General features: G+C 35.6%; 1 protein-coding gene across 1 annotated transcript; it reads right to left on the bottom strand.

Annotated features, from left to right (window-relative positions):
* Positions 1-27,172, bottom strand: LOC111386990 (protein CTR9 homolog). Its single transcript, XM_023011501.1, has 25 exons — positions 26,979-27,172; positions 26,082-26,148; positions 25,805-25,999; positions 21,718-21,818; positions 21,161-21,214; positions 20,879-20,995; positions 20,738-20,801; positions 20,055-20,269; positions 19,706-19,790; positions 14,557-14,657; positions 14,367-14,459; positions 10,075-10,143; positions 9,327-9,419; positions 9,155-9,230; positions 8,919-9,115; positions 8,448-8,528; positions 8,186-8,344; positions 7,854-7,949; positions 7,486-7,587; positions 7,293-7,400; positions 6,979-7,203; positions 6,384-6,650; positions 6,238-6,309; positions 528-821; positions 1-222 (listed from the first exon to the last, which is right to left on the bottom strand). Exons 1-25 carry the CDS (start codon positions 27,117-27,119, stop codon positions 121-123), a joined length of 3,174 nt encoding a protein of 1,057 aa, XP_022867269.1. The 5' UTR covers positions 27,120-27,172; the 3' UTR covers positions 1-120.

Below are 27,172 nucleotides of genomic sequence, written 5' to 3'. Positions count from 1 at the left end.
AAATAATAATTTTTTTTATAGTCATACCAGTTTCAAACTGAAATCAACGCATGACAGACAAGAAAAAAAATATCTATTTTAAAACCACAACAGTTTCAGACTGACCTTTACAGGCAACATTTATTTTTCATCTTCAACTCCACCACCAACATTCATTGGTTCCTCTTCATCTGATTCCGATAATGCTCGTCTGCGTCCTTTGGCGCTTGACGAAGGTGCAGGCTTCACCAAAGAAAATATAAGGGAGAACAGGAATCAGAAGATGAGATAAAAAAGGATACAAACAAAGTGAAACTCTAAAATTGAAATCCCGAGTAGGATTATGAAGAAATCTGAATGATAAATGACATAAAAATGAAGATTGTGAAATGCTATTCTGGTTATTCAAAGAATGCAATGCTTGCCTACTAAAAATACCAGCAATAGATCAATGATATGCAACTCAGCAAGACATCCTCCATATATAATGACACGGGCCACGGGGTAAGGAAAATTTAGAGAGAGAGAGAGAGAGAGAGAGAGATTACGGCATTATCCTCAGCATCGGTATCTTCAAGGCCAGATGCCGCAAGAAAATCTTGAGGGTTGTTTTTGACTTGATCTTCAATGTCATTCATCTGATACTTACAGGTGGCATCTTCATGTTCCATTTCTTTCTGAGTCCCCACCGCAGCATCTGCTTCTTCTGATTCATAACGCGTCTTCTTTTCCTTCTTCCGCTTTCCCCCTTTTCTCCTCTTCTTTTCACCTTGCCCACTCTCATCTTCAGTATGCGACTTATTCTTCCGTTTTGAAGTAGATGCGTTACTCTTCCATTTTTCCTAAAGGTAAAAAAGCTTTGAACCATTTAGAAGATGCAGAAGGAAATGATAAAAAGAAAATGAGAATAAAACATTTGAAGGGATAAAAGGATGAGAACTAATGTTTAAAATTAGAAACCAATTATCATTGTGTGAAACAAGTTCTCAAAAGTCATTTGAATTTTGAAAAACCATAAGTACTCGATGTGGATGTGATTAATTGTCACTTGATGTGATGTAACAAGGGAACGAGGTAATCAATACTCGTTTTACTGGATTTTATCCAAAAACTTATAAAAGGTTACAAGAAAAAAAATGGGATTTTGGAGACGGATAATAAATTCTAGGAACTACATTTCTGATAATATTTCCGGTGAACAATCTAAATAATATTGACAAATTAAACTCTGAACCAAAATTTTTCTAAAGTAATATATGCAGTAATCAACATTATGTGAGTCGAGGTGGAGAAGCTCGAGGGGGAGAAACAAGGAGGGGCGCCTAGGCGCTGGCCGGTGCAAAATGGAGCAGAAACATGGCGCCTAGGCGCCCGAATTCAGCCTATAAATAGCTGGTTTTTCCTTTCAAGTAGATGACCCCGATTTTTGAGAGAAAATAGATAGAGCTTGGATAGAATTTAACAAGTAAGAGATTGTTTTTCTTGGGTATAAATTCAAAGCTATTCTTCTTTCTTGGGGATTAACTTGAGGCTTGTTCAAGTAATCCAAATCCATTATTCTTCATTTATATTGAAAATCATTTCTTCCCCAATTTCTTATCTTTGAAGTGGTTTGGGATTTTTCACATTGCAAGTTATCTTTCTTGGGCAATATTGGGAGTGTTTTTCTTCCCAACAATTTGGTTTCAGAGCTTCTTCTTAAATCAGGGTGGTTAAGCTCCGATTTTTGTGGGTGGCTTGAAGTTTGTTGTGTACACAAGGTGTTTGTGAAAATTCCCAAGTGAACTTTGTTGGTTTATTTCCGGTAAACAAGTAGATAAATCATCCCTACTAGATGAACGGTGAAAATTGGGAAGTATGAGATAGAGAAATTCAATGGGAAGAATAACTTCTCATATTGGAGAATGCGAATGAGAAATTTGTTAATTTTTCAAAAGTTGCACAAGGCATTGGCGGGAAAGGAGAAGAAGCACATAGATATGTCTGACGAGGATTGGGAAGATCTAGATCTTGAGGCACGAGCGTCTATCATTCTATGCCTTGAAAGAGATGGATAAAGTTGGAGGCGAACTTCATGAGGAAGACTCTAACAAATCGGATCTATTTGAAGTCCAAATTGTATACTTGCAAGATGGATAAAGGTACACCAATTCGGGAGTACGTCAACAAGTTTGATAGGTGCATAACGGACTTGAAGGACATTGATGTGAAAGTAGATGATGAGGATCAAGCACTTCTACTACTTCTTTCATTGCCAAAGTCTTACGAGAACCTAGTACAAACATTGATGCTTGTGGGTGATAAACTTGTGATGGAGGACACTAGAACGTCACTTCTAGTGGATGATCTTTGAAAGATTGCAACTAGCGGCATGTCTACCATTGGTAACAAGGCGCAAGCTCAAAGATTGTTTGTAAGAGGTAGAAGCAATGTGCGACCAAAGGGCAAGGGAGAAAAATCTAGATCGAGTTCTAGACCTCTTGCGGAAAGGCCTAGTTTCAAATGCGGCGAGCTTGGGCATTTCAAGGCAAATTGTACTAACAAAAGGAGTTGGAAGAAGAACAATAAGAACAACAACAACGAGAAGGTGCAAGTCAAGCAAGAGGTTAGCTATGCTTCGGAAGGAGGGGAAAGCGATGAGTGCTACATCATCTCTTGTGATGAAGAAATCTCCGGTAAGTGGATTCTTGACTCTGGATGCTCTTACCATATGTGTCCAAATAGGAAGTGGTTTACTATCTATAGAAGCATTGATGGTGGAACCGTGTTGATGGGTAATAACCATTCCTGTAAAACGGTGGGGCTCGGTTCAATTAGAATCAAGATGTATGATGGAGTGATTAGAACATTGATGGATGTTAGACATGTTTCTGATTTGCGGAAGAACCTTATCTCTGTTGGTACTTTAGACTCCGGTGGTTGCAAGATTGTAACATGGAATGGAGTAAAGAAGGTTGTTCGTGGTTCTTTGATTGTGATGAAGGGTATTCGTGAAGGCAATCTTATACTCTTCAGGGTACTACAGTTACAAAAGATGTAGCGGTTGGAACAAGTGGAAGTGGTGGAGACCCATGTGAGTGCACTTGGCTATGGCATAGGAGACTTGGGCATATGTCTGAAAAAGGGCTAGATCTGCTAGTCAAGAAAGGTTTGCTAAAGAACTTGAAAAATCTTTGCATGGATTTTTGCGAGCATTGCGTGTACGATAAAGCACACCGAGTTCAGTTCCAGCCAAGCAAACATAGAAGCAGAGGTATTTTAGACTATGTGCACACGGATGTATGGGGTCCGGCTTCTGTCACTTCCAAAGGCGGTTCCAAGTATTTTGTCACATTTGTTGATGATTATTCTAGATATGCTTGGATTTATTTTTTGAAGCATAAGAATGAGGTATTCGACACTTTCAAGAAGTGGAAAGCAATGGTTGAAAATAGAACATGAAAGAAATTGAAGACACTGCGATCTGATAACGGTACTGAGTATACAGATAGTGCTTTCAAGGAGTTCTGTGGTAAGGAAGGCATTGCGAGACACTGGACAGTTAGGAATACACCGCAACAGAATGGGGTCGCAGAAAGACTGAATCGCACATTTCGAGAGAAATCGATGTGTATGCGATCCTATGCTGGTTTGGGCAGAGAATGGTGGGCAGAGTCGGTTGCAAATGATTGCTACATAGTGAACCGATCTCCACATTCAAAGTTAGATGGAGATGTACCTTACAGGGTATTGATAGGAGAACATGCAAATTATGAGAAACTCAGAATATTCGGATGCACAGCCTACTATCACGTCAACGAGGGAAAGCTTGATGCGAGGGCTAAGAAGGCTATATTCTTGGGGTATGCGGCAGGTGTAAAAGGCTATCGCCTATGGTGTGTAGAGGATTCTAAGTTCATAATCAGCAGAGATGTTACTTTTGATGAGAACTCCATGATAGCTTCGTTTAAAGCTACAGTGCTAGGTGGTGATGATGTTGAGACTACAAAGTCTCAAGTTGTTGACATAGAACCTAGAGATCAACTTGGTTCTAGGCATGTTCAAGAGGAGCATCATGCAGACACTCAAGATGAGAGTGATGATGAGCTTGAACAAGAGACGGTTCAGCAAGAAAATGTACAGGCACAGCAACAACAGCAGCTTGCAGATAACTTGGGTTCCTCTAGGCCACGCCGTACTTACAAGCAAGTTCTAAAGTTGGGGTCAGACAAGATTCAAAGCAAGGTTAGTGGCTAAGGGGTTTGCACAAAGAGAGGGAGTTGACTACAATGAGATCTTTTCTCCGGTAGTCAAGCATATTTCTATTCGGGTGCTATTGAGTATTGTTGCTCATCATGATCTTGAGTTGGAACAACTCGATATCAAAACTGCCTTCTTGCACGAGGACTTGGATGAGGAAATCTATATGCATCAACCTGAGGGCTACAAGGTTGAGGATAAGGAACATTAGGTACGTCTCTTGAGAAAATCACTATATGGATTGAAACAATCTCCTCGGCAGTGGTATAAGCGATTTGACTCCTTCATGCTAAAGCATGGTTTCTCCAGAAGTGAGTATGACTGTTGTGTTTATATTCGAAAACTTCGGGAAGGTAACTATAGCTATCTTCTTTTGTATGTGGATGACATGCTTATCGCTTTGAAAAGCAAGGTGGAGATAGATAGGTTGAAATCTCAACTTGGTAAAGAGTTTGAGATGAAGGATATGGAGCTGCCAAGAAAATAATGGGTATGGAGATTAGAAGAGAGAGGACGAACCGGCGAATATTCTTGAGTCAGAAAGGCTACATTGAGCGGGTTATTGCTAGGTTCGGCATGGATCGTGTACCTTATGCTAGTGTAGTTGGCAGTTTGATATATGCCATGGTGTGTACACGCCCAGATATTTCACAAGCGGTTAGTGTGGTCAGTAGATTCATGGCGAATCCGGGGAAGGCACACTAGGAAGCTGTGAAGTGGATCCCGAGGTACTTAAAGGTACAGCGGATACGGATTTATGTTTTGGTGGAGATGCATGTCATATAAGTGGGTTTGTGGACTTGAATTATGTAGGTGATCTAGATAGACGGCGATCTACTACTGGATATGTATTTTGCATACATGGTGCCCCAATTAGTTGACGATCGATGTTACAGGCTACAGTGGCTCTTTCTACTATAGAGGCCTAGTATATAGCCATGGCAGAGGGAGTGAAGGAAGCATTGTGGTTGTGGGGTCTTCTAGATGATTTGGGGATTGAGTAGGATTGTGTGGACTTGTGGTGTGATAGCCAGAGTGCGATTCACTTGACTAAGAATCAGGTTCATCATGTTCGAACCAAGCATATCGACGTCAGGTATCATTTTGTGTGTGATGTCATAGAGGAAGGTGATATTTCTCTCTTGAAGGTACACACAAATGAGAACCCAGCAGACATGTTAACCAAAATGGTAATGGGTAGCAAGTTTCAACATTGCTTGGACTTGCTTTACATTAGTCCGTGTTGATATGCCCGAGTGGGCATGGCCCTTCGGGGCGGAGTTGAAATGAGGTGAAGAGTATATGAAGGTGGAGGTGAACTACGGAGGCTTGATCCCGAGCTTTGGGTACGTAGGCAACCATGGTTTGAATGGTGCAGCCGAGTTTTTTTTTTTTTTTTTTGGTGCTTGCTGCTTCTTCTTGTGTTCGTCCAATTTGAGGTCTATCAAATGATGTACGATGTGGAGAATTGTGAGTCGAGGTGGAGAAGCTCGAGGGGGAGAAACAAGGAGGGGCGCCTAGGCGCCCGAATTCAGCCTATAAATAGCTGGTTTTTCCCTTCAAGTAGATGACCCCGATTTTTGAGAGAAAATAGTGAGCTTGGATAGAATTTAACAAGTAAGAGGTTGTTTTTCTTGAGTATAAATTCAAAGCTATTTTTCTTTCTTGAGGATTAACTTGAGGCTTGTTCAAGTAATCCAAATCTATTGTTCTTCATTTATATTGAAAATCATTTCTTCCCCAAATTCTTATCTTTAAAGTGGTTTGGGATTTTTCACATTGCAAGTTATCTTTCTTGGGCAATCTTGGGAGTGTTGTTCTTCCCAACACATTAGAAGTGGCATCTCAAGGAAAAGACTACTAGTCCCTGTACAAAAAATTTTGAGGTCAAGAGAACATGTGTAGGAAAATGCTTGATCAAGAAAAGAAGTGCTACTCAAGAAATGCCCAACTTTGAACCTGGAATGAACACACACGAGAGTTGAAAAAAAAAAAAAAAAAAAAATATTTCACTATTACCTTGATGCGCTCTAAATGTTCCTCTTGTTGCATAATTTGCTTCAGTTCATCCTCTTGTTTCTTTTTCTCCAACTGCTTTGCATTTTGTGTGAGTAAATGTAAAGCAACAAAATTTTTACAGCATCAAGAAATTCACAGATAATGACCTGTAATTTTCTCTGCTCTTCTGCCTTTCTCAGAGATTCATCGGCAAGTTCCATCTGGCGCCAAACCTTTATTCTTTCCTGATTTTGCTGCTCTACATGCTCAGCAACCTCACAATGAACTTTTGCAACATGAAGCAAGTGTTGGGAATACCGAACATGAGTTCTTATTTTCTTCTTATTAAATCCATGACAACGAAGGTCTGAACCTGCAGTCAGAAAGCTGAACAAACGAACAGCATTCTTAAGCTCTGTTATGGTTGCTTGCACCTACATCATCAGGAAAAGTTTCATAATCAGAGAGAGAGAGAGAGAGAGAGAGAGAGAGAGAGAGAGTCTCAAAAAGGGAAAAGGAAATGCTTGCAAGGGTAATTTAGATGCTATATTGAATTTCATGTAACCTAATAAATAATAGCAACCATAGCAGGAAGAAATTTTATCCCTTTGCTCTTGGAAGTATGAAAAGCAACACTTAAAGAAATAATATGATGCATACATCATCGTTGAAGTAGTTCTTAAGAAAATGTAAAACAAAATATTACTGCCTTACTGTTCATATGATTCAAAATAAAAACAAATCAAGCTAAAAGATATGAACCTCATCCACACTTTTTTTTGTCTTTTGAAGAGTCGAAGAGGAGAACTTCTGCACTGCAACTCCTACATTAAATCTAAATGTGTAATTTGAAGGGGACAAGTGGATGGCTCTTAGCAAGGACATTTTGCAGTCTTTCCATTGTTCAGCTTCATAATGTGTACGTGCTATGTAGAGAAGCAACTCACTCTCAGTGTTATAATAGAATCTCTGCAAACAGTTTTGGTACTGCAGAACGTACAGATTTCAAAATGCACACGAAATTAAGATAGGTTATATTCATCTGAGAAATGATTAGAAAGAAAACACAAACAAACCAGTTTCACAGCCAATGCAAAATTGCCTTGAGCGAAGTGAACATGCGCCAGATTGATCCAGATATCTGGCATCTGGACATTAGAACTTCCACTTGCAGCTTCTTGAACCTGCATCGGTAGAGCATATAAAGACACTCAAAACAAGTGTAAAACCTCTCTAAACCATGAAGAACACATAACAAGTTTATCATACCTGTGTAAATAGATCCTTAGCCACATCAAAATGACCTCTTTCAGCAAATACCATTCCAGCACCATTTGCTGCATAGAGGTTATCAGAATGCTGTAATAGAACCTGGTACATGAAGTATTTTAGTTGCATATCCAGAGAAACTTTAGCATGGGCTTAAAAATGAAATGCAGAAATACATAATGATGAAAAATCCAACCACGCCACCGATGCAAGTATAAGGCAATCTAGGAGAACTTCTCCAGTTATATTATAAGCTAAACATCGCTAACAAGTCCAACATTATCGTATGCACTGGAGTTCAAAAAAAGAAGAAATTGGGAGAAGGACTAGCTATTCAACATAGTGGTTTCCAAGATAACGTGACATACTTCAGTGTAGAGTCCTTTTGCCTTCTGATGATGCATGGTTTCAAACTTGCTGTCTTTTTTCTCATTGCGATATGCAGCTTCGAAGTTCCAATTTCCCTTGCAGATATCAAAGGAAGTGCATAAGTTTCACAAATTTTATTAGAAGCAACAGTGACTATATAGACTTCGGTAGATACATGACAGAACTCATTTTTCTTTAGATCTACACAGCATGAAGGTTTAATATGAAAATAGCGGAAACACACTTTCAACAGGTTGGGGATATATTTTTTTATTGCTAATAAATTATCAAAAGATCTTAACAGTGGAAGAATACTTAATTTGGCACACACCAGACAAACTGTAGCATAAGAATCTCGCAAATCATTTGCCTCCTTGGCGGTCAGGAATATATCTTTTGCCCTGACCCAGTAGTCACTCTTGAGCTTCAAGTCACCAAGCATTAACAAAGCATCTGGGCACTTTTCATCCACCTTGAGAGCATCACCAATCTAAGACCAAAATCATCTTCGCATGAACAAAAGCATAAAGACATAAACATGTATGAGAAAATGAAGAATAACTTAGTAAGAATTTTAGAAGGGATACAAAAACCAGTTTCAAACTAAGTTGAATATTATTTTGAGCTCTCGCGATGGCAGCAAGCCTCAGGTAAGCATCTGTGTAGTCCGGATACTGAAAATAATAGCGAAAGTCATAAGATATTCCAAGGAGAAAAACATACGAAATTCAGAATCAAATCTAGAAGAGTACACGGAGTTATATCTTTCAATCAGGGGGTAATACATCACAATGAAAATAGGGGGGAGAATATCACAAATTCAAAATCATAAAAGAAATATTTCAATAATATAGTAACTGATTGGTAATTTTTGCAGTATGATTTACCAATAAGAATGAAAGCATAATTGCATCTTCATGACATTTAAACGAAATAACTTGTAGGAAAACTTAGTGATACTTCTTACTTACGTATCTATAGGAAAAGAACGAATTCTAAATCATCTCATTTACCTTCATGCCACTAATATTTTGCCAATAATATCTATCGACAACGGCACATACCTTAAATAATATTAGATGGTATAAAATGCTAGCTGCTTCACTGTCATGCATCTTCTCCAATACTCTGGCTAAGTTAAATAGTGATGAAACTTTATCCCAAGGAAGCTCTACAGAAGTACCCTGTTCCTCCAATCGATGAAATAGTCGCAACTCCATGTGCTGACGGAGAGATGAGCTGACACCAGTTGGATATTGTGCTCTGTTAAATAAATTAGATTGTACCTCAATTTTAAAACTGGATTGTGTTTTAACATCAACGAAGTTACTCCACATGCCATCTCCCAGAGCTTCCATAAACATTTCACGAGCAAGCTGGTAATTAAACCGGGAATTACGGTTACTCTTGCTAAAATTTACCAGCTTCGAATTGTATCAATTCAAGGGGTTATCTTATAGACAATTAAATACCTCAAACTCTCCCCTTTCAAAATGGAGAACCCCAATATTGTTCAGAAGCTCTATTGGCACTTCCTCATTCCCCATTTTCAGAAGATTATGAGCCTGTGCAAAACAACAAAATTACAGCAATAGGAGGAAGCACTGACGTGCAGTGGTTGAAAACTCTCCGAGAAGAAGAAGCTAAAGTAAATTATATCAGCAACCTTTTGCAACCCTCCCATCAATGGAAAACGATCAGAGAAATGTCTAATGCAGTTTCTGAGAGTGAGGTGGAAATAAGGCAAGAGAATTTCTTTTAAAGCAGACACTTCAGTGCTTCATATTGTATTTGGCAAACATAGAAAGATTCTGTAATTACTTGGAATCTTGATTAGAAACTAATTTTTTCAATCTCACTTGCAGCAGTGACAACATGATACCAGTATTAAATGTTTATGGTACAAGAGAGACAGAGTGTATGATTAAATAAATCAAAATCAGGGTGTAAGCGAAAAGATTTACTCAGAATTCCAGACGTTTTACTAATTGGAAATTGACAAAAATATATTAACCCCTTGTTTGACAACCATCATTTTTGAAAAACAATGTTTTTAATAGTGATTTTTAGGAGAATGAGCGGTTAAAAAGTAGAAAAAAAAAATTGGGTTTATGTGTAGAATATTTTATTGTGTGAACGGGTGGTTGAAAATGAATACGTAGAAAAGTGAGTTTGAAAATAATGGTTGTCAAACAGGGCTACATGTTGGAAAGTCCTTACAGTTTCAAAGGCATCTAAAGCAGCACATTCGTCTGTTGAAATTAGCAGCTCCCCCAGATCCAGAAATGCCTGCAAGATGCATGTCTTGTTAGGATATTGTAGGAATTTAGTTTCCTTCTTAAGGATAGATTTTTCCATCTCTTTTATTAGGATTACAGTATCATGGTTTTGTACTTTAATTTTTAGTATCTTTGTAATTTATTTTGACGTAGTAATATGACTCCTCCTGTGTAACAGGTGTGCATAGAGGTTGAAGAAATCATCACCAACTTTAAATATCTAGAATTTGCTAGACTAAGCATGTAGAATATTCCAGAGACTCATTACTTGTTGGAAATGAAGACCACTACCATTCATGAAAAATCTAGAGAATAGAATTGTGAAGACAATGGTAGAAATCTCTAGAAAAATGTAGGTAGTAAATTCCACCTTCATATTTTGCCTATATATATGTGTGTGTTGATTGAATGTATGTGTGTGAATGATGAGAGGAAGTGTAAAAAAAGAGTGTAGAGAAAGAGAGTGGAAAAGAGAGACATAGTGAGGTGTTCTAGTGTGTTTAGTTAGTGTCTTTGGTGTGTGTCTAATATTGTGTAAAACTTTATTTCATCAATAAAAATTATTTTCTTTCGGTGTTTAAACTCAACAAATTGGTATCAAAGCAAGGCGGTCGGGACAGGATTTTTTGAGCTTCAAGAGTTTGTAAAGCTTTTATAAAGCTTGCTTGATTATGAGGAGGTAAATCAAGTCACGATGGGCGACCTACAAGTGGTAGGCGGTGTAAAGAAGCTCAATAAACAGAATTACACTACATCGAAAACTTGTATGGAGTCGTATCTTCAAGGGCGAGACTGTGGGAGGTAGTCGGCGAAAGTAACGTAACGCCGCCAGAGGAGGCCGGAGCTCTGAAGAAATGGAGAATCAAAGCGGGTAAGACTTTGTTCATTTTAAAGACAACAATTGAGGAAGAATTGTTGGAACACATAAGAGATAAGAACACACCAAAAGAAGCATGAGACACGTTGGCCTCACTATTTTCGAAGAAAAATGATCCGAGGTTGCAATTGTTGGAGAACGAGCTGCTCTCGATTATTCAAGGGAAATTAACAGTAAGTCAATATTTTACTAAAGTTAAATATGTTTGTCGTGAAATTTCTGAGTTAGACATTTCAAGTAAGATTTCGGAGTCTCAAATGAGGAGAATAATCATACATGGTCTGAGACCCGAATTTCGAGGTTTTATTGCTACAATTCAAGGTTGGCCAGAACAACCTTCATTGGTCAATCTTGAGAATTTGTTGTCTGATCAAGAAGCATTAACCAGACAAATGTTAGGAGCGTCGATAAAGAAAGAAGATGAAGAAGCATTATTTAGCTACAAAAAAAGAGGCCAATTTCGTTAACAAAATTATAAAAAATTAAAAGAAAATAAATTTGAAGGACGAATTGAAGGAAGCTACCAAACAAGGGGAGCTCAACAAAGTTGTAACAAGAGAGATCAGCCGTTCAAGAGATTTGAACAAAATAATGGCTCGTGTTTCATATGTGGCAAATAAGGCCATTATGCTAGAGATTGTTGGTTTAAAAAGGGCCAGCAAAAGGCAATATAGGAACCTCCAACGAGCAAGAGAAGTATAATAGTGAAGAAGAATGGGATGAGAAGCAACCACAGCAACAATTGAGAAGGCTCAAGAAAAGAAATTTAATCCAAGTTTAAAGAATGAATCAGCATTGGTGGTAGTCTTGCTTGATCAATTAGATTCCGATGATTGGGTTAATGAGTTAGAAGATGATGACTCAGAAGAAGATTGGATTGATGACTCAAAAGAGGACATCGAGGTTCAGGAAGAGTCTTCATGGTAGACTCCACAGAGAGAGGAACTATCAAACTCAGAATTAGAAGAAGTGCTTGAAGAAATGCAGACACGCAGAGGGTGACTCTGCTAGAGCAGATACCACAGAGGATAGATCTGCTGGATCAAACACTGTAGAGGGTGGAGCAGACACCGAAGAGGGTGGAGCTACTAGATTTGAAGGAAACAAAAGACAAATTGTTAGAGAAAATTGTGGAAGCACAACGAAGTCCCGAGAAATCCAAAGATATAAAGATATCGAGTGATAAAGAAGAGTTGATTAGCGTGATACAGAGTTATTCACAAAATGGCGTTAATTGGGAAATACAAGTAAATGATCAACAACTACAAGAAGAAATTGAGAAAAGCCTAGAAGAGCAAAATATATTTGACGCAGCAAATGCTTTAAGTGAAGAACTGAGTGCTTCGAAATTTGTCAAGGCAAAGTTGGACGAGAAGAAGAAGAAAAAGGTTAAAATAAAAATTTGGTGTTGAAGGGGAGAATTGAAGAAATCATCACCAACTTTAAATATCTAGAATTTGCTAGACTAAGCATGTAAAATATTCTAGAGACTCATTACCTGTTGGAAATGAAGACCACTACCCTTCATGAAAAATCTAGAGAATAGAATTGTGAAGACAATGGTAGAAATCTCTAGAAAAATGTAGGTAGTAAACTCCACCATATTTTGCCTCTATATATGTGTGTGTCAATTGAATGTATGTGTGTGTATGATGAGAGAAAGTGTAAAAAAAGAGTGTAGAGAAAGAGAGTGGAAAAGAGAGACATAGTGAGGTGTTCTAGTGTGTTTAGTTAGTGTCTTTGNAGAGTGTAGAGAAAGAGAGTGGAAAAGAGAGACATAGTGAGGTGTTCTAGTGTGTTTAGTTAGTGTCTTTGGTGTGTGTCCAATATTGTGTAAAACTTTATTTCATCAATAAAAATTATTTTCTTTCGGTGTTTAAACTCAACAGAGGTCAAATAACGATAAAAACTAAATTTTGGGAAGGGACCATGTTATTTTTTTCTTTCCATTTTTGGCTTGGAAAATTATTTTATGATTTAAATTAGAAATAAAAATTTTTCCTGTTACATACAAATCCTGTTCTAGCTATATAGGTATCCAACTTAAATTATTTCAAAGTCCCAATCCTGATCTAATTATTGATGTCAAGATACTGTCATTTTCATTTCAGATTAAGCTTCTTAATTAAGACAAAGGAACATGATCTCAATATAACTAGTAATGTAGAATGATGCATTCTAAAGGTTGATCCAAATAAAATTCTCATTTCTTAGGGTTGGGCATTCTTCTTACCAATGTATACAAACACTTTGGAACATCCAATATTATAATTATAGAGTATGAATGAAGCCCTTGTAAATGAATCGGGATCCTGATGCATATAAATACAAATGATCCAATGGGATCAAGAATTTTCAAGAACATTAGGAAAATTTCTTTTATGAGCAGAAAAGCGGTTAGCAATTAGTTTTCAATCAATTACGTATTAATCAATATTCGATTGATTGGTCTGAGGTTCGGGGGATTGGATGCAGGTCTCTCCATTCATTAAATACAGAATATCATGACAATTTTGTGATTCGCTGCTGAACTTATTCTAATTCGAAGAGCTTGGATTAATCAGTATGAATGAACCTTAATAATATTTGCTAATCTATAAAAACATATATGCAGCATTCAAATAGATGAAAGTTAATATTAAATAAATAGAAGAAATAAAACATAAAACCAGAAACCTAGTATGTTTTTAACATAAATATTGCATCTCTTAGAAGTTATAATAACCAACCAAATGCAAACTCAAAAGCATCTAAGATCATTTTTATTAGCACTTGAAAGAAAATCCAATGGAAATGAAGGACACAATTCATGAATAGCCGTTAATATGACGAAGCAATTATGTTTTCCTAATAGATGAGGTTAAGTGGCTCGACTAAATTACAGATTACTATTCTACACAATTGTGAAAAGATCACCATCACCTTATACTTTGATTAAATATTCATATTAGATAGAAATTGTTTCAATTTGATCGAGTACTTATTTCCCGTAAATATAAATTTCTTATATTGTACACCTATATACAAGTTATAATATTATTCTCTGTGTTCCGAAAAATAGATTTGATTCTATTTTCACATTAATTAAGAAAATATAATTAATATAGTTAAAAATATCAATTTGATATAGATTTTTCCTAATCATTCTTATATTAAATAATGATTAAAATAGGAGTAATTTATATTTGTAAATAACAAGGCAAGTTAAATAGGCGCATTTTAGAAAACTAAGAAATCAACTATACTCTCAACAAAGAAAGTAGTCTATAATTTGGAATGTATGAAAAAGGAAAACAAGTTCATCTTTATGAGATGGAGGGAGTATCATGAAACTAGAGAACAAACATAATAATTACCTCAGGATCTTGAGGATTGACTTTGGTAGCTTTCTTCAGAAGTTGTTGGGCCCTTTCCTTTTGCTCAAGTTGAACATATATGTTTCCAAGAGCCTAAATGAAGGAAATGAACTTCTTAGTTTTTTCAAGTTCAAATAAATGCAGAAAACTCTCAAACTAGATGACAGTCTTGAAATGGTTACTTGCCCACCTTCAATGTCTCATAATTTTCAGGCTGCACCTCCAGGACTTTCTGGAAATTTGATGAGGCATTTATCAGGTCTCCCATTTTCATCTGAATTTGCCCCAAACCTGTTTCAAGCAAGCACAACTAATCAATATACTGGTTCTGAGTGAGAGAAATTAAACAGAATACAATTTCCAGAAAAATGCTCCATAACTTATTGCTTACTTTATATATGATGTATTTACTATATGGGCGAGAACGTTGGCTATACTCATTATAGAATAATATTTGCAGAGAAAATTAATGTACTATCATTATGATTTTTATCGGAGGATAGGACACAAAATCCTTGAGCGGCAACTCTTAGGGCCATTTTCTCAAAGTACAGTTAGGAGTAGGGGTGTCAACGAGCCGAAACTCAAGGCTCGGACTCGGCTCGAGTAAAATTAAGTCANATTTTCTCAAAGTACAGTTAGGAGTAGGGGTGTCAACGAGCCGAAACTCAAGGCTCGGACTCGGCTCGAGTAAAATTAAGTCAACCTCTTTTTAACCTGAGCCAAGCCGAGTTGAGCAAAGCAAAAGCTAGGTTGAAAAATTGAGGCTCGACCTGAGTTTTCGGCTCAGGGCCTTATCAAGCTGTGTCGAGCCGAGCCAGCTTGGTTTTTTTATTTTTATTGTTATTTTTTTCCCCTTGCATATAGGTAGCACAACTGCCTTTAAATTAGGCAACTGCACGCTCCTTGGTCTTCTTCTTTTTTTTTTCCAAGTCGACCTGATGAGACACACAAGCCGACTTGAACTCGGCCCAACACCCCAAGATAGGGTTCGGCCCAAGCCTCTAGCTAGGCCGACGGGCCAATTTGCCATCCCTAGATAGGAGTGGTCTTGCAAATATTAATTCATAGATCAATTTCAATTTCTACAATAGCATGATAATGCAAGTCTCAGAAGTATAGTTTGAAACTTCTACAAGGAACAATTCAGCAATTGGTTGCCCTTTCATCAAAGATAAATCTCCTTCTTACCTTAGGACATGACAAAATAAAAATGATTTAAATCTTACTCCTTCCATCCCATTTATATAGGCCGGTTTTATTTTTCACATGGCTTTAGAAATCTTGTTTAATGTTATTGAAAAACAACTTTTGCCAAAAACTTTCCTAATCTACCCTAATTTATATTTGTACAATTTCAAGATTAAGTGGAAAAAATTGATTATAACTAGACAAATTAAATGAGGGTATATTATAAAACGAACAAAAAATATTTCAATAAAGAAACATGATTACAAAATTGGGAAAAAAATAAGGAAAGTCAGCCTATATAAATGGAACGGAGGAAATAAGTATGCAAAAGCTCAGAGAGGGTTATATCAGATGTGCAATAAGTTGCAGAGTGTGGATGCAATGTGTATTTGACCCTCCATATTCAGGAACTAAGTCTATTCAAACATGGTAAATTAATAGAGGCGACGTAACATTTATTCAAATATCTGGGAAGATCGTAAAATGAATCTCTCTCATAGTGCTTTGTAACGATGACTTTTGTTGCATGTGCATTGGGGATAATATGTTCACTAACAATGTCAGAAAGCTGAAGGCCACCAATTTAATTGATTCATAGGGCATTTTATGGAAAGAATTAAGCTTTATTGTCAAATGAATTTGACATCTTTGTTGACACAAGAACGTGTAAGAAATGATTGGACGACACCGAGTCCAATGAAATTCTACCAATTGGCATTTCTGTCATCCTAGATGTCATCCAAGATATAGCATGATTGTTATGGAAAATACCACAAGTTGTTATCGTCGTCCGTTTAGAGAACATAACCTACATGGTTTACTTATTTATTGTAATCCTTTTGTCCCTTCTTATACATCCCATGCTCGTCCAAACCGAGATTGCACAAAACAAAAGCATATTTCACATATTGCTTCATCTGGCATTATGTAGAAAATGCCATAGTTTAACTATCACCAATCTAATTTTTGGGCATGAGAGTTGTTATCACTTCTCTCAAAACCTATAGCAAATGGCAATAATACAATCCTCCCCAAATCGCGCAGCACTTCCTAGCCATTGTCGTTTCAAGCATACTTTTGCATTATCTACCTATCCATGGGAATGCACCAACATCTAGTAGAACATGGGACCTCCAGTTTTGATACCAACCAAAGCGTATAAAGGTGGGAAAGAACAATAATGCGTGATCATGAACTGTTGATTCATGCATGAATATCATTTGGATCGAAATTGGAGAAGAATTCTCACAATTTTAATATTTATTAATCGAATAAAAGCCAATCTCCATGAACCATCAGCCGCTCACTTATAACGCCGAAACCTAATTGCAACTAAAATAAAAATTACACTCAAGTCCTTCATCTTCTAAGATTTGTCAATAATCTATAATATATTAAATATCACATCAAGTGAGAATAATTTTTTGGACGATTTTAACCATTCTACAATTCAATTATTTTAATAATACCTTACTTTTCATTTTTCAACATATAATAAACACTACAAAATCCATGTCATTGAATTTCGTGTTATTAATTCTCAATTAATTAACAATCACATTAATCTAAACTCAGTGAATCTTAAGTTGATGAATCTTGACCTGCATGAATATGGGGTTATTAGAGATGAAATTATTTCTATTGAAGTGTCTAAAAGTTTTAATGGGTGTTTAATTTCATGTATTAGTAGTTAATTCATATGTACTAAATCTGGTATAAAATGGTTACTCATTTGTAGAATTTCATTATCACATAATAATAATAATAATAATAATAATAATAATAATAATAATAATAATAATTGAATCATAGAAGTTGAATTCTGAGAATTCAGTTTTCTTCTCTTAAATGTCTATCCTAAATTCTATTTTCTTTCGTTTGTTTGAGACTCATCAAATTCTCATACAAATTGATATCAAATATTATTGTTATAGCACTTATAAAATATTTCAAAATAATATGCAATGCACATACAACTCTAACTAGTAGAAGATAAAAGTAACTTAAAAAATTCAAGCTAATGAAAACATCAACTTTTAAAGACATATTGATCATATCAATAAAGTGGCCAATTTTCTGCTCAAATGATTTGTTCAAGGATTCGTCACAATATTGCAAATTTCTTCCACTTCCTTGAAACATTAACAAGTTTCTCAAATGAAGACTTAATCCCTTATAAACTAAGATATTTGCAATATTGTGACGAATCCTTGAACAAATCATTTGAGCAAAAAATTGGTCACTTTATTGATATGAGCAATACGTCTTTATTTGAAGGGTGGAGAAAAAATCAAAATCATTTGGTTCTCTAACCTTAGAGTCCGAGTATCTAGATAAAAAAATAAAATAAAAATTCTCAATCTTAAAACATTTTCTTGATGTTTTTCAATCTTTGAATAGGTTGGAGTCATCAGTCATCATTGCCACCAAAATGTGCCATTTGATTTACCACAATCATATGGATAATGTCGGTAAGAACAACTCCTCAAGCATACGCCTTCACCTTGTTTTGCTATTAGACCAGTTGACCATGCCAAAATAGCTCCATTGAACATCAAAATTCTTTAGTCTATAAAAGGGGTCTCTTGATACTCAAGTACTTCAGGTCCAAAGATGTGAATGCAGTTATATCTTGTGCCAAATCAGAAATTTTTTTCCGTATAACATTTGCATATTATCTAGAGAACATTTGAATAACTCATACTTTCTTGTTTCTTGAACATGTGGACCGTGAATTTCTCTTCCATTTTGTTGTTCAAGTAGATCAAACCAATTCTGATCTCGATGTTGAACTTCTCATCAAAATGGTGGACCATTGTAATCTTCACCTAAATCAACATCCATTCGTCATTCAAGATTGAAAGGGACAAAAGGACCATCATCATCGTTGAAGTCCTCTTTCCATAGAGATGCCATCCACGCTCACAATTCTGTCGTGTTGATCAATATCATCGCCTCCCCCTTGCCATCTGCCTCCCAAGGCATCCAACAATACACATTGTTGTGCCTTAAATAAGTCCATTTGTTTCTTTAGCAAATCATTTCTTTAGTAGATTTGTGTCATCCAAGGGGGATTCATGAACACCAACCCTTCTCTATCAAGAATGTGGTTGTGCTCTAATAAACTAATGTAGGGAATTGTCAACACATTGTCCAAAAGCTATAGCTCATAACACTAATGCAATCTACCTTATCACTCAGAGTCTAGCATAGGAATCCACCCCAAAATCAACTCTCATGGGCTACCCCAATTTCATGCATGTTTTCGTATTAGTAACCAAGGAAAACCTTGATGACTTGGTTTTTTGCCACATCTAACTTAAACCACTCAACAGGGTAGTTAGAGAAAATACTCACAGTAACGTTTATACATAAAAAATGTATATCAATACAATAAGACCTTCTCACATTAGTTTTTGGAGCTTCATTTTAAGCTGTCAAATTTGGTGCTTCTCTGTATAAAGAGGGATAAAAGCACCAACAAGTATGCTCTTAATTGATTTTTCAAAAAATAAAGTTTGTTATTTTGATAAATAAGTAACTAAAATATTCTTATCTTAGGTATCTTAGATGGAATCAATTACCACCCCCAAAAAAATTAAAAATAAAAAATAAAAATTCTCCCACAAGGCTTAGCTTGTTATTTTATATGTTTTGGAACATATCTTGTTTTTAGTGCTTATCTCAACAAACCCACTAAGTAGTAACTAACTATATCATGCAATTTACTTCAACAAGAATTAAAAGGTTAATACACTATTGATGATGATGAAGATGAAGAAAGAAAATAAGGTACCAATGTATGTTCAATAGTAGTATTAATTCGTGATTAATCTGAGCAATAGGCAAAATATAATTATACAAATTGTTACTCATTTACTTATTTATATGAAGAATTGAAATATCTTTACAAATCTAACCATTATAAATTATATAACTGCCATAAAATTAGTAAGGCAAATTTGAAATAGTACAGTTATCTTACAGATAATGTGATTCTACAATACTTTTACTGGTTGAAGTTAAATTATTCAACAGTTGGTGGAAAAGGTTGCTCGACAGCTGAACCACTGATCATTGATCTTGTCATACATCTATGCCATGTTTTTCTACGGATGATAACGATTAGGAAAAGACTTTCTACGCACCATAGTAAGGCAAGACATATTCATGGGGCTTGTTGATTTCTTGGACAGATGCTAGATAGTACATTCCTGCCTTTTCATAGTCTCCCTGAAATCAAACGAAAAGTTAAATCTATTATCAAAGTAGATGAAGGGCCAAAAATGCATAACTATAAGCATGATCATATATCAAGTCAACATGGTGCATAAACAGCAGCTGAAGAATCCAATAATCGACAAAATAGAAGAAAGGCAAGAAAACCATTAACTTTATTTGTTAAGCAGGAGAGTAACGGAAAATAATTTTGACAGACCAAATAATTGAGAAAAAAGTGCACAAGTTCTGGATGCAAACATGGATGATGATATCAACCTTGCTATGGTAAGATCGGGCTAAATTGTAGAAAGAATGTGACTTTGTTGGGCCATGAGTTGTCGCTGATAGTGCTGTTTCAGTTAGTTGCTCAACTAGGAAATGCTGACCAGTGAAGAAGAAATGATTAGCCAGATAATTCAGTGACATAGCGCAGTAAGGATATATCTCGAAAGCTCTCTGCATCTTTTCCATTCCACTCCTAATACCATTAGCTGTAATGATATATGGCATAAGATAAAAAGTAAGATTTTCATAAAAATTGGAGTAAATGAATTCCATAAACTCATAATATTTAGCACCTGTTTGACGACTATTAAAACTAAACTTTTTTTTTTCCAAACTCATTTTCTATCACTCATTCTCACAATAAAATATTTTTCACATAAATCCAAAATTTTTTCCGACTATTTAACTACGCATTCTCCAAGAAATCACTATTCCAAAACTCATTGTCCTAAAAAAAAAAATAAACAAATAAAATACTCATTTTAATGGTTGTCAAACACATGCTTAAAATGATCATCAAGCATCTAGACCGTAAAAACCCCAAACAAAAATGGAAACCAAGTATGGCAAGTTGTTTGAGTAAGCTAGATCAGGCCGACATAACTCATACCTAAAATATACACTCAAGGACTCTATATATTTATAGCATGCATGCGTTTTTAGCAAAAATGAACCTTCATTAGTTTGCAAATCTGAAATTCCAAGTGCCACAAGAGCCTCAACATTTTCTGGATCTAACTGCAGTTATAAATTGTCAATACATGAGCCTAGGTCAGCAATACGTTGAGCAAAATGTGTCGTCAGCAGCGACTTGCCTGTAAAACACGATGGAATGCTTGTTTGGCCTTTTCAAGATGACCCAATTTGTAGTGACTTAGTGCTATGCCAAGTCTTACAGCTGCAGGACACTGAGGATACACTTGCAAGGCCCTCTAACCAAAATATAATTCAAGAAACAAAAACATAAAAACAGGATCATAACTCAAGGTAAAAGAGTAGAAAACTATAAATTGTTCATGAGAGGAAATGCTCCACTTAGCAGCATATTCAAAGCAAGAGATTGGAAACTTTGGTTTATAAAAGTGAAATAGGCAAACCTTATGCAACTCCAATGAATCTGAATATTGACCACGACTAAAATAGACACAGGCCTGCAGATAAGTGGAAGATAGTAAAATGCACTGATTTAATTCTTAAAAAAGGTTCAGACAGTGTTATCAAGGACTTTTCCTGAGACTAATATAGCCAATCCTGGAATGCAAGAAAATGATATCCGAAAATTAGAATCTCAATCCGACAAAAATCAAGCTTAAACCGCAAAATAATAGGCGGGGAGAGAGAGTGCAGGAAAGAAGGGACGATGAGAAAATTCTTCTCGACTTATATTTCCAATCCTCTCATTAATAAGTATGGTATGAAAATTTTAAACATACAAAAGCACCCCTAAATAAGATAAATACATCATTTGCATGCAGGTAAATGGTAAGTAATCAATATCCCCATTAAACTCACTTCCTATTTCCCTTCTATGAACACAAGCAAATGAAATGAAATATTCTTCGGACTAAGTGATGGATATGAAAATATAAAATGAAAGAAATCCGATTTAATTAATAATGATAAGTGATTTTTCAAAAGTAGAATATGAATATACCAGACCGAGAAGAGCAGGAACATTATTACCATCTCCATCCAGAACAATATTGAAAGCATTAAATGCCTGATCAATATCGCCTTTGGCTAGTAAAAGCTGACCTGTGAAAGAGAATGTGCAGAAGCATTAATGCTAAACAAACCATTAGCTGCTAAAAGGAAAAATCGTCATCTTCTAGAAGTGTCTCGAGCCTTATTATTCACTAATAGGGTGCCAAAATATTTTTGGGGGCGAAGCTGTCCTTACAGCTTCTTATCTAATTAATAGGATGCCTAATAGAATTTTGAAATTTTTGATGCCTCTAGATTTTTTGAAAAATAATTTTCCTACTACTAGATTATTTTCGAATATGCTTCCATTGTTGGTGTTAGGGTGTATAGCTTATGTTCATATCCATAGTGCATTTTGGAGTAAATTAGATTCTAAAAAAAAAAAAAATAATAATAATAATAATAATAATAATAAATTTGCATTTTTTTGGACTATTACCCTACCCAAAAAGGGTATAAATGTTATGATCCTGTATCAAGGAAAATAATTGTGAGTTTTGATGTCACTGAAACGAATTATTTTCTTACCAAAAATCATCTTCAAGGAGAGATTTTAGTAACAGATCATTTTAGGGACCTTCAATCAGAAAGTGTAGAATTGTCTTTGTCACAGTCACCACCTATTTTGCCCAATGTCATAATAGATTCAGGTTTTACACATACTGACCAGCATCAGGTGTCTTCCAATGGGTGTGATAAACTCACAGATTGTTCCCAACAAGTTACGGAACAAGTAATTCAAAAGAAGCATCATACTGAGAAAATACATCTACATACTCACCACAGCCATGCCTTGAATCAAATCCGAGCACTACAAAACTGGTAGGTTCAGTTGACGTCTCTTCCTTTAATGATTTCGCACCTCTTGATCTACCTATTGCACTTCATAAACATCTCGTTCTTGTAATCGTTATCCTATTTCAAAGTATGTGTCTTATCAACATTTATCATCTTCCTTTCAAGCATTTACCTCCATTCTTTCTAGTGTAGAGATTCCTAAAAATGCGCAGGAAGCTCTAGGAGTTTCAAAGTGTAAACAAGCTGTTCTAGAGGAAATGAGAGTTTGGGAAGAATGGGACCAGGCAATTGGTACATTTACCAAAAGGAAAGACTCCAGTAGGTTGTAAGTGGGTATTTACTATAAAGTTTGAAACTAATGGAAAAATTGACAGGCACGTAGCAAGACTTGTGGCTAAAGGATATACACAAACATATGGTTTGGATTATAAAGAGACATTTGCTCCAGTAGCAAAGATGACTACTTTATGAGTGTTGATTTCTCTAGCTGCTAAGTATGGGTGGACTCTTCATCAACAACTAGATGTTAAAAATGTCTTTTTAAATGGTGATTTGGCTGAGGAAATTTATATGAAGTTACCACCAGGTTTTGAAGAATCTCTTGGAAGAGATAAGGTGTGTAGACTTCACAAATCTTTATATAGTCTTAAGCAATCATCTCGAGCCTGGCTTAATCGATTTTCAAACTCGATTCAAAAAGCAGGTTATTCTCAAAGTCAAGCTGATCATACACTTGTTTAGAAATTCGGTTGGAGGCAAAGTAACTATATTCATTGTTTATGCTGATGATATAATCATAACGAGTGATGATGAACCTGAAATTGTAGGTCTTAAAAGGGCTCTTTCTAAGGAGTTTAAAATTAAAGACCTCGGAGTTTTAAAGTATTTCTTGGTATGGAATTCGCTCAATCAACTAAAGAGATTGTCATTTCTCAAAGAAAGTACACCTTAGACCTCCTCAAGGAGGTTAGCATGCTAGGTTGCAAGCTATGCGAAATTCCCATGGGTCCAAATAAAAAACATAGGCTAACAGAAGATAGTGAGTCCATAGACTAGAAGAGGTACCAAAATTGGTCGGAAAGTTGATTTATTTGTCTCATACACGGTTGGTATTGCTTACTCGGCAAGTGTAATAAATCAATTTATGCATTCACCAAAAATAGAATATTTGCATACAGTTAATAACAGTAAGATATTTGAAACTTAACCCTGAGCATGGTTTGTTATTTAAAAAGAATGAAAATCTATGTGTTGAAGTTTTTACAGATTCCGACTGGACTGGATCAATCAATGATAAAAGGTCTACTTCGGGGTATTGCACTTTTATAGGTGGTAATTTGGTGACATGGCGTAGTAAAAAAATAGAGTAGAAATAGTGCACAAGTTGAATTTAGGGCAGTTACACCAGGAATGTGTGAGTTACTGCAGGTAAAAACTTCTTGAAGATTTTGAAGATAAAAATCGAAGATCCAATGAAGTTATACACTAATAATAAAGCAGCAATTGGCATAGCTTATAATCCAGTACAACATGATCGAACTAAATCTGACATTAAATACTGATCAGATAGCTAGGATGGTAAATCTTGAAATTGGGGGAAAAACATTAGAAGCTAATTTGTATCTGACAAATATGAAAGACTTTGATATGATTTTGGGCATGGATTGGTTGGGATGTAATTATGCAACAATTCATTGTACAGAAAGAAAAGTGTCTTTTTGAAAACCACAAGAAAAACAATTTTCTTTCCACGGAATAAAGATCAAACCCCATCGCCAACTAGTATTGGTCCTGCAAGTCGAGAAAATATTGAGGAAAAAAACATATCAAGGGTTTCTAGTTAACATCTCAGGAGAAAATCAACAAAGGATCAGCTTGTAACATGTTTATTAAGGGATTACCGAAACAAGTGTTTGAATCATTTTGTTCCAAGCTTGTTTAATTGATATCTACAACCAGCTTGAGGAAGTATATTGAAAGTTAACAGTATTGCCTATCTTCTAAGGTTGTTTCCACATTATCTTAAGTTTGTTTCACTTGAGTTAATCCTCCTAGGAATCCTAGATAAGCTGTTATCTAGTATAATTGAATTGTTTTAACTATAGCCTAATATAGTTTCTGTATTTACTTATTTAAAGGCTAGGAGCTTGTATATTTTAGGGTTCTTGTTTTTCTACAGAGAGCATCTTTAAATTTAAACACTACAACAAAGTTTGCTTTTTACAGCATACATTGTATGCCGTAAATAATTTTACGGTGTACAGTCATATGCCGTAAAAAGTGAGATGCTTTTTAGGGTGTGCATGGTACGCCGTACAAGGAACGCCGTTAATCATTTTACGGCATAGAAAAATAAGATCGGAATTCTCCACTTCTGTTACCTTGTAAAATTTGTTTGTAGATAAACCCTCGTGTCATGATTAACGAAAAAAAAAAAAAAGAGGCATGGGGAAATATGCAACTCCAATAAAATTTTATAAAAACAACAAACAATTACCTTGAAATAATGGAGAAGAAGGTTCCCAGATCAAACAATTGAGAGCTGGTTTGCTCGACATTGAGAGAGAGAAGGAGAGAAATTGAGAGGGAACAAGAGTTATATGCCTCCATCTTCCCTAAGTCCATAAAGTTTGGCTATTGGGTTGGCAGGTGTAATTTTATTTTGTTTTGGGCTCCGGCTATTACTTCTTGTGTGGGCTGTGTTTTGGGCATGGGTTGTTACGGCGTACACAATGCACGTTGTAAAAAATAACCCTTTTATGGCACGTCCAAATACGCCATAATTATTGACTATTTATGGAGTGTCTTAAATGTATGCCGTAAATACTTTAAACAATTAAATTTTTACGGCACACATTTGTAGAACGCCGTAAAAGGACACCTTTCACGACGTGCATTTTTATGCACGCCATAAATGTATGCCGTTAAAAACTACTTTTGTTGTAGTTAAAGAGTAACTCTAACTAAATCTTTTACTTTTTGCTTTCAGAACATAATCTCAAGATTTGACTCTTGTAAAATAAAGAGTTTCTTGCAGATGATTTAAGAATGAATCTTTGAAGTTATATAAAGCAGCATTATAGCATCATTTCCAAAAAAGAGTTCTTTGGCTTTGTGTATTGACTTTAAAAAAACTTCTCACAACCTCGAGAACAATGTGTGATAGAACAAAAGATATGCAAGCCTCTATGATAGTCATGGTAAACCTATATAACTGCCCAATTACAAAACATGCATACCTTTCCCAATCCATGTTGAAGGCTCACGTGTGTCAATTTTTGAAGCCTTGTTATAGTAGTGTGAAGCTGTAATGAAATGCTCTTCCTTCTCTCCTTGTTTTGTCTCTATTTTTCCAAGATAGCTATAATACGCTCCCAATGCATTTAAAATGGCAATCCTCTCATATCTCACGTCCGCAAAATTTTCATCAACTTCTGCACAACAATAACCTACGTCAAAATTTAATAGAATTCCTTTTTATCATGTGAAAGGAATGCAAACATTAAGAATATGTACCTGGACTAGACCCGTCTTTCAATATTTGTAGAAATTGTTCAAGTTTTCCTTGTTTGAAGTACTCCCTCTGCACCCAAAATGAGAGATCCATAAAAATGAAAACAAATAAATTCAATATGCACCAGTCGCCAACCCACATCTATATTAAATGCATAACCAACACTCAGACTTGGCACATAAATAATACTACAAGCAGCATAGTTTAGTTTCCTGAGTCATTGTATGTATGACATGGAAAACCTCTCAAAAGATAAGAAGTGGTTTTAAACCGCAGCCAGAAATTCGTCGAACTCCACTAAACAAGGAAATTACTTAAATACACAAGCACACATGCACTGCTTTTTTCTCCAATTTTTTCTGGAAATTAATGCTTGTCTTTTCTTCAAGAAGAAAAAACAAATAGTGACTCAAACACTGATTCTCTTGGATTCTCATTAAGTAATGCCAAATGCACCAATTTCCAATCCTATAACTAAATCAACTTGATAAGCGTGTTATGAAGAATATTTTTCACAACACAGCATACATGTAAATATAAACAAGAATAATCACTTACATAAGATATTCATGTAAACACATATAACCCATCAAGGACACAGAAAATCAATTCAAAAATCTGACTTAATCTTAACAAGCTTGTATTAGCATGACACTAAATATACAAACCCCCTGCATCACCAAAAGCATTAAATTTTGTACAATAGAAATGTTTTTTTTTTCCGCAAATTAAAAATGTTTATTAAAACACTTCATACAAATATAAATCTAAAGTGAACACGCAAAAAAATTCCCATCTCAATAAAACTAAGTTATTCACAAATTCTCATGTATGTAAGTGGGTGTAAATGAACACCTAAACACACACACACACATGCACACATGTATAAATGAACATACAGCGATGGTAAGCCAGAGATTGAGCGGAGCTTGCTCGGCCTTCAGAATGTCAATGATGTCAGTGGCATCAAGGGGTAACTGGTCTAGTGCCACCTGCACCACCTCTTCCGAGCTCTTCACTGGTATGTATAAGCACGCCATTCCTCTATCAGTTATTGATTGTTCAATTCAATCTGAATTTTTAGATCCCTAAT

The sequence above is a fragment of the Olea europaea genome, unplaced genomic scaffold (genome assembly GCF_002742605.1).
Source record: "Olea europaea var. sylvestris unplaced genomic scaffold, O_europaea_v1 scaffold383, whole genome shotgun sequence".
Classification (NCBI taxonomy): domain Eukaryota; kingdom Viridiplantae; phylum Streptophyta; class Magnoliopsida; order Lamiales; family Oleaceae; genus Olea; species Olea europaea.
Note: the sequence above shows the minus strand (reverse complement) of the source record. Positions and strands in the feature narration are given on the sequence as shown.

Coding starts and splice junctions, on each gene's coding strand:
- LOC111386990 (XM_023011501.1), bottom strand. CDS start 27,119: ATGGCGTGCTTATACATACCAGTGAAGAGCTCGGAAGAGGTGGTGCAG. Junction 9,231..9,326: donor TTGAAAGGGGAGAGTTTGAG/GTATTTAATTGT, acceptor TTTAATTACCAG/CTTGCTCGTGAAATGTTTAT. Junction 8,529..8,918: donor ACCATCTAATATTATTTAAG/GTATGTGCCGTT, acceptor TATTATTTTCAG/TATCCGGACTACACAGATGC.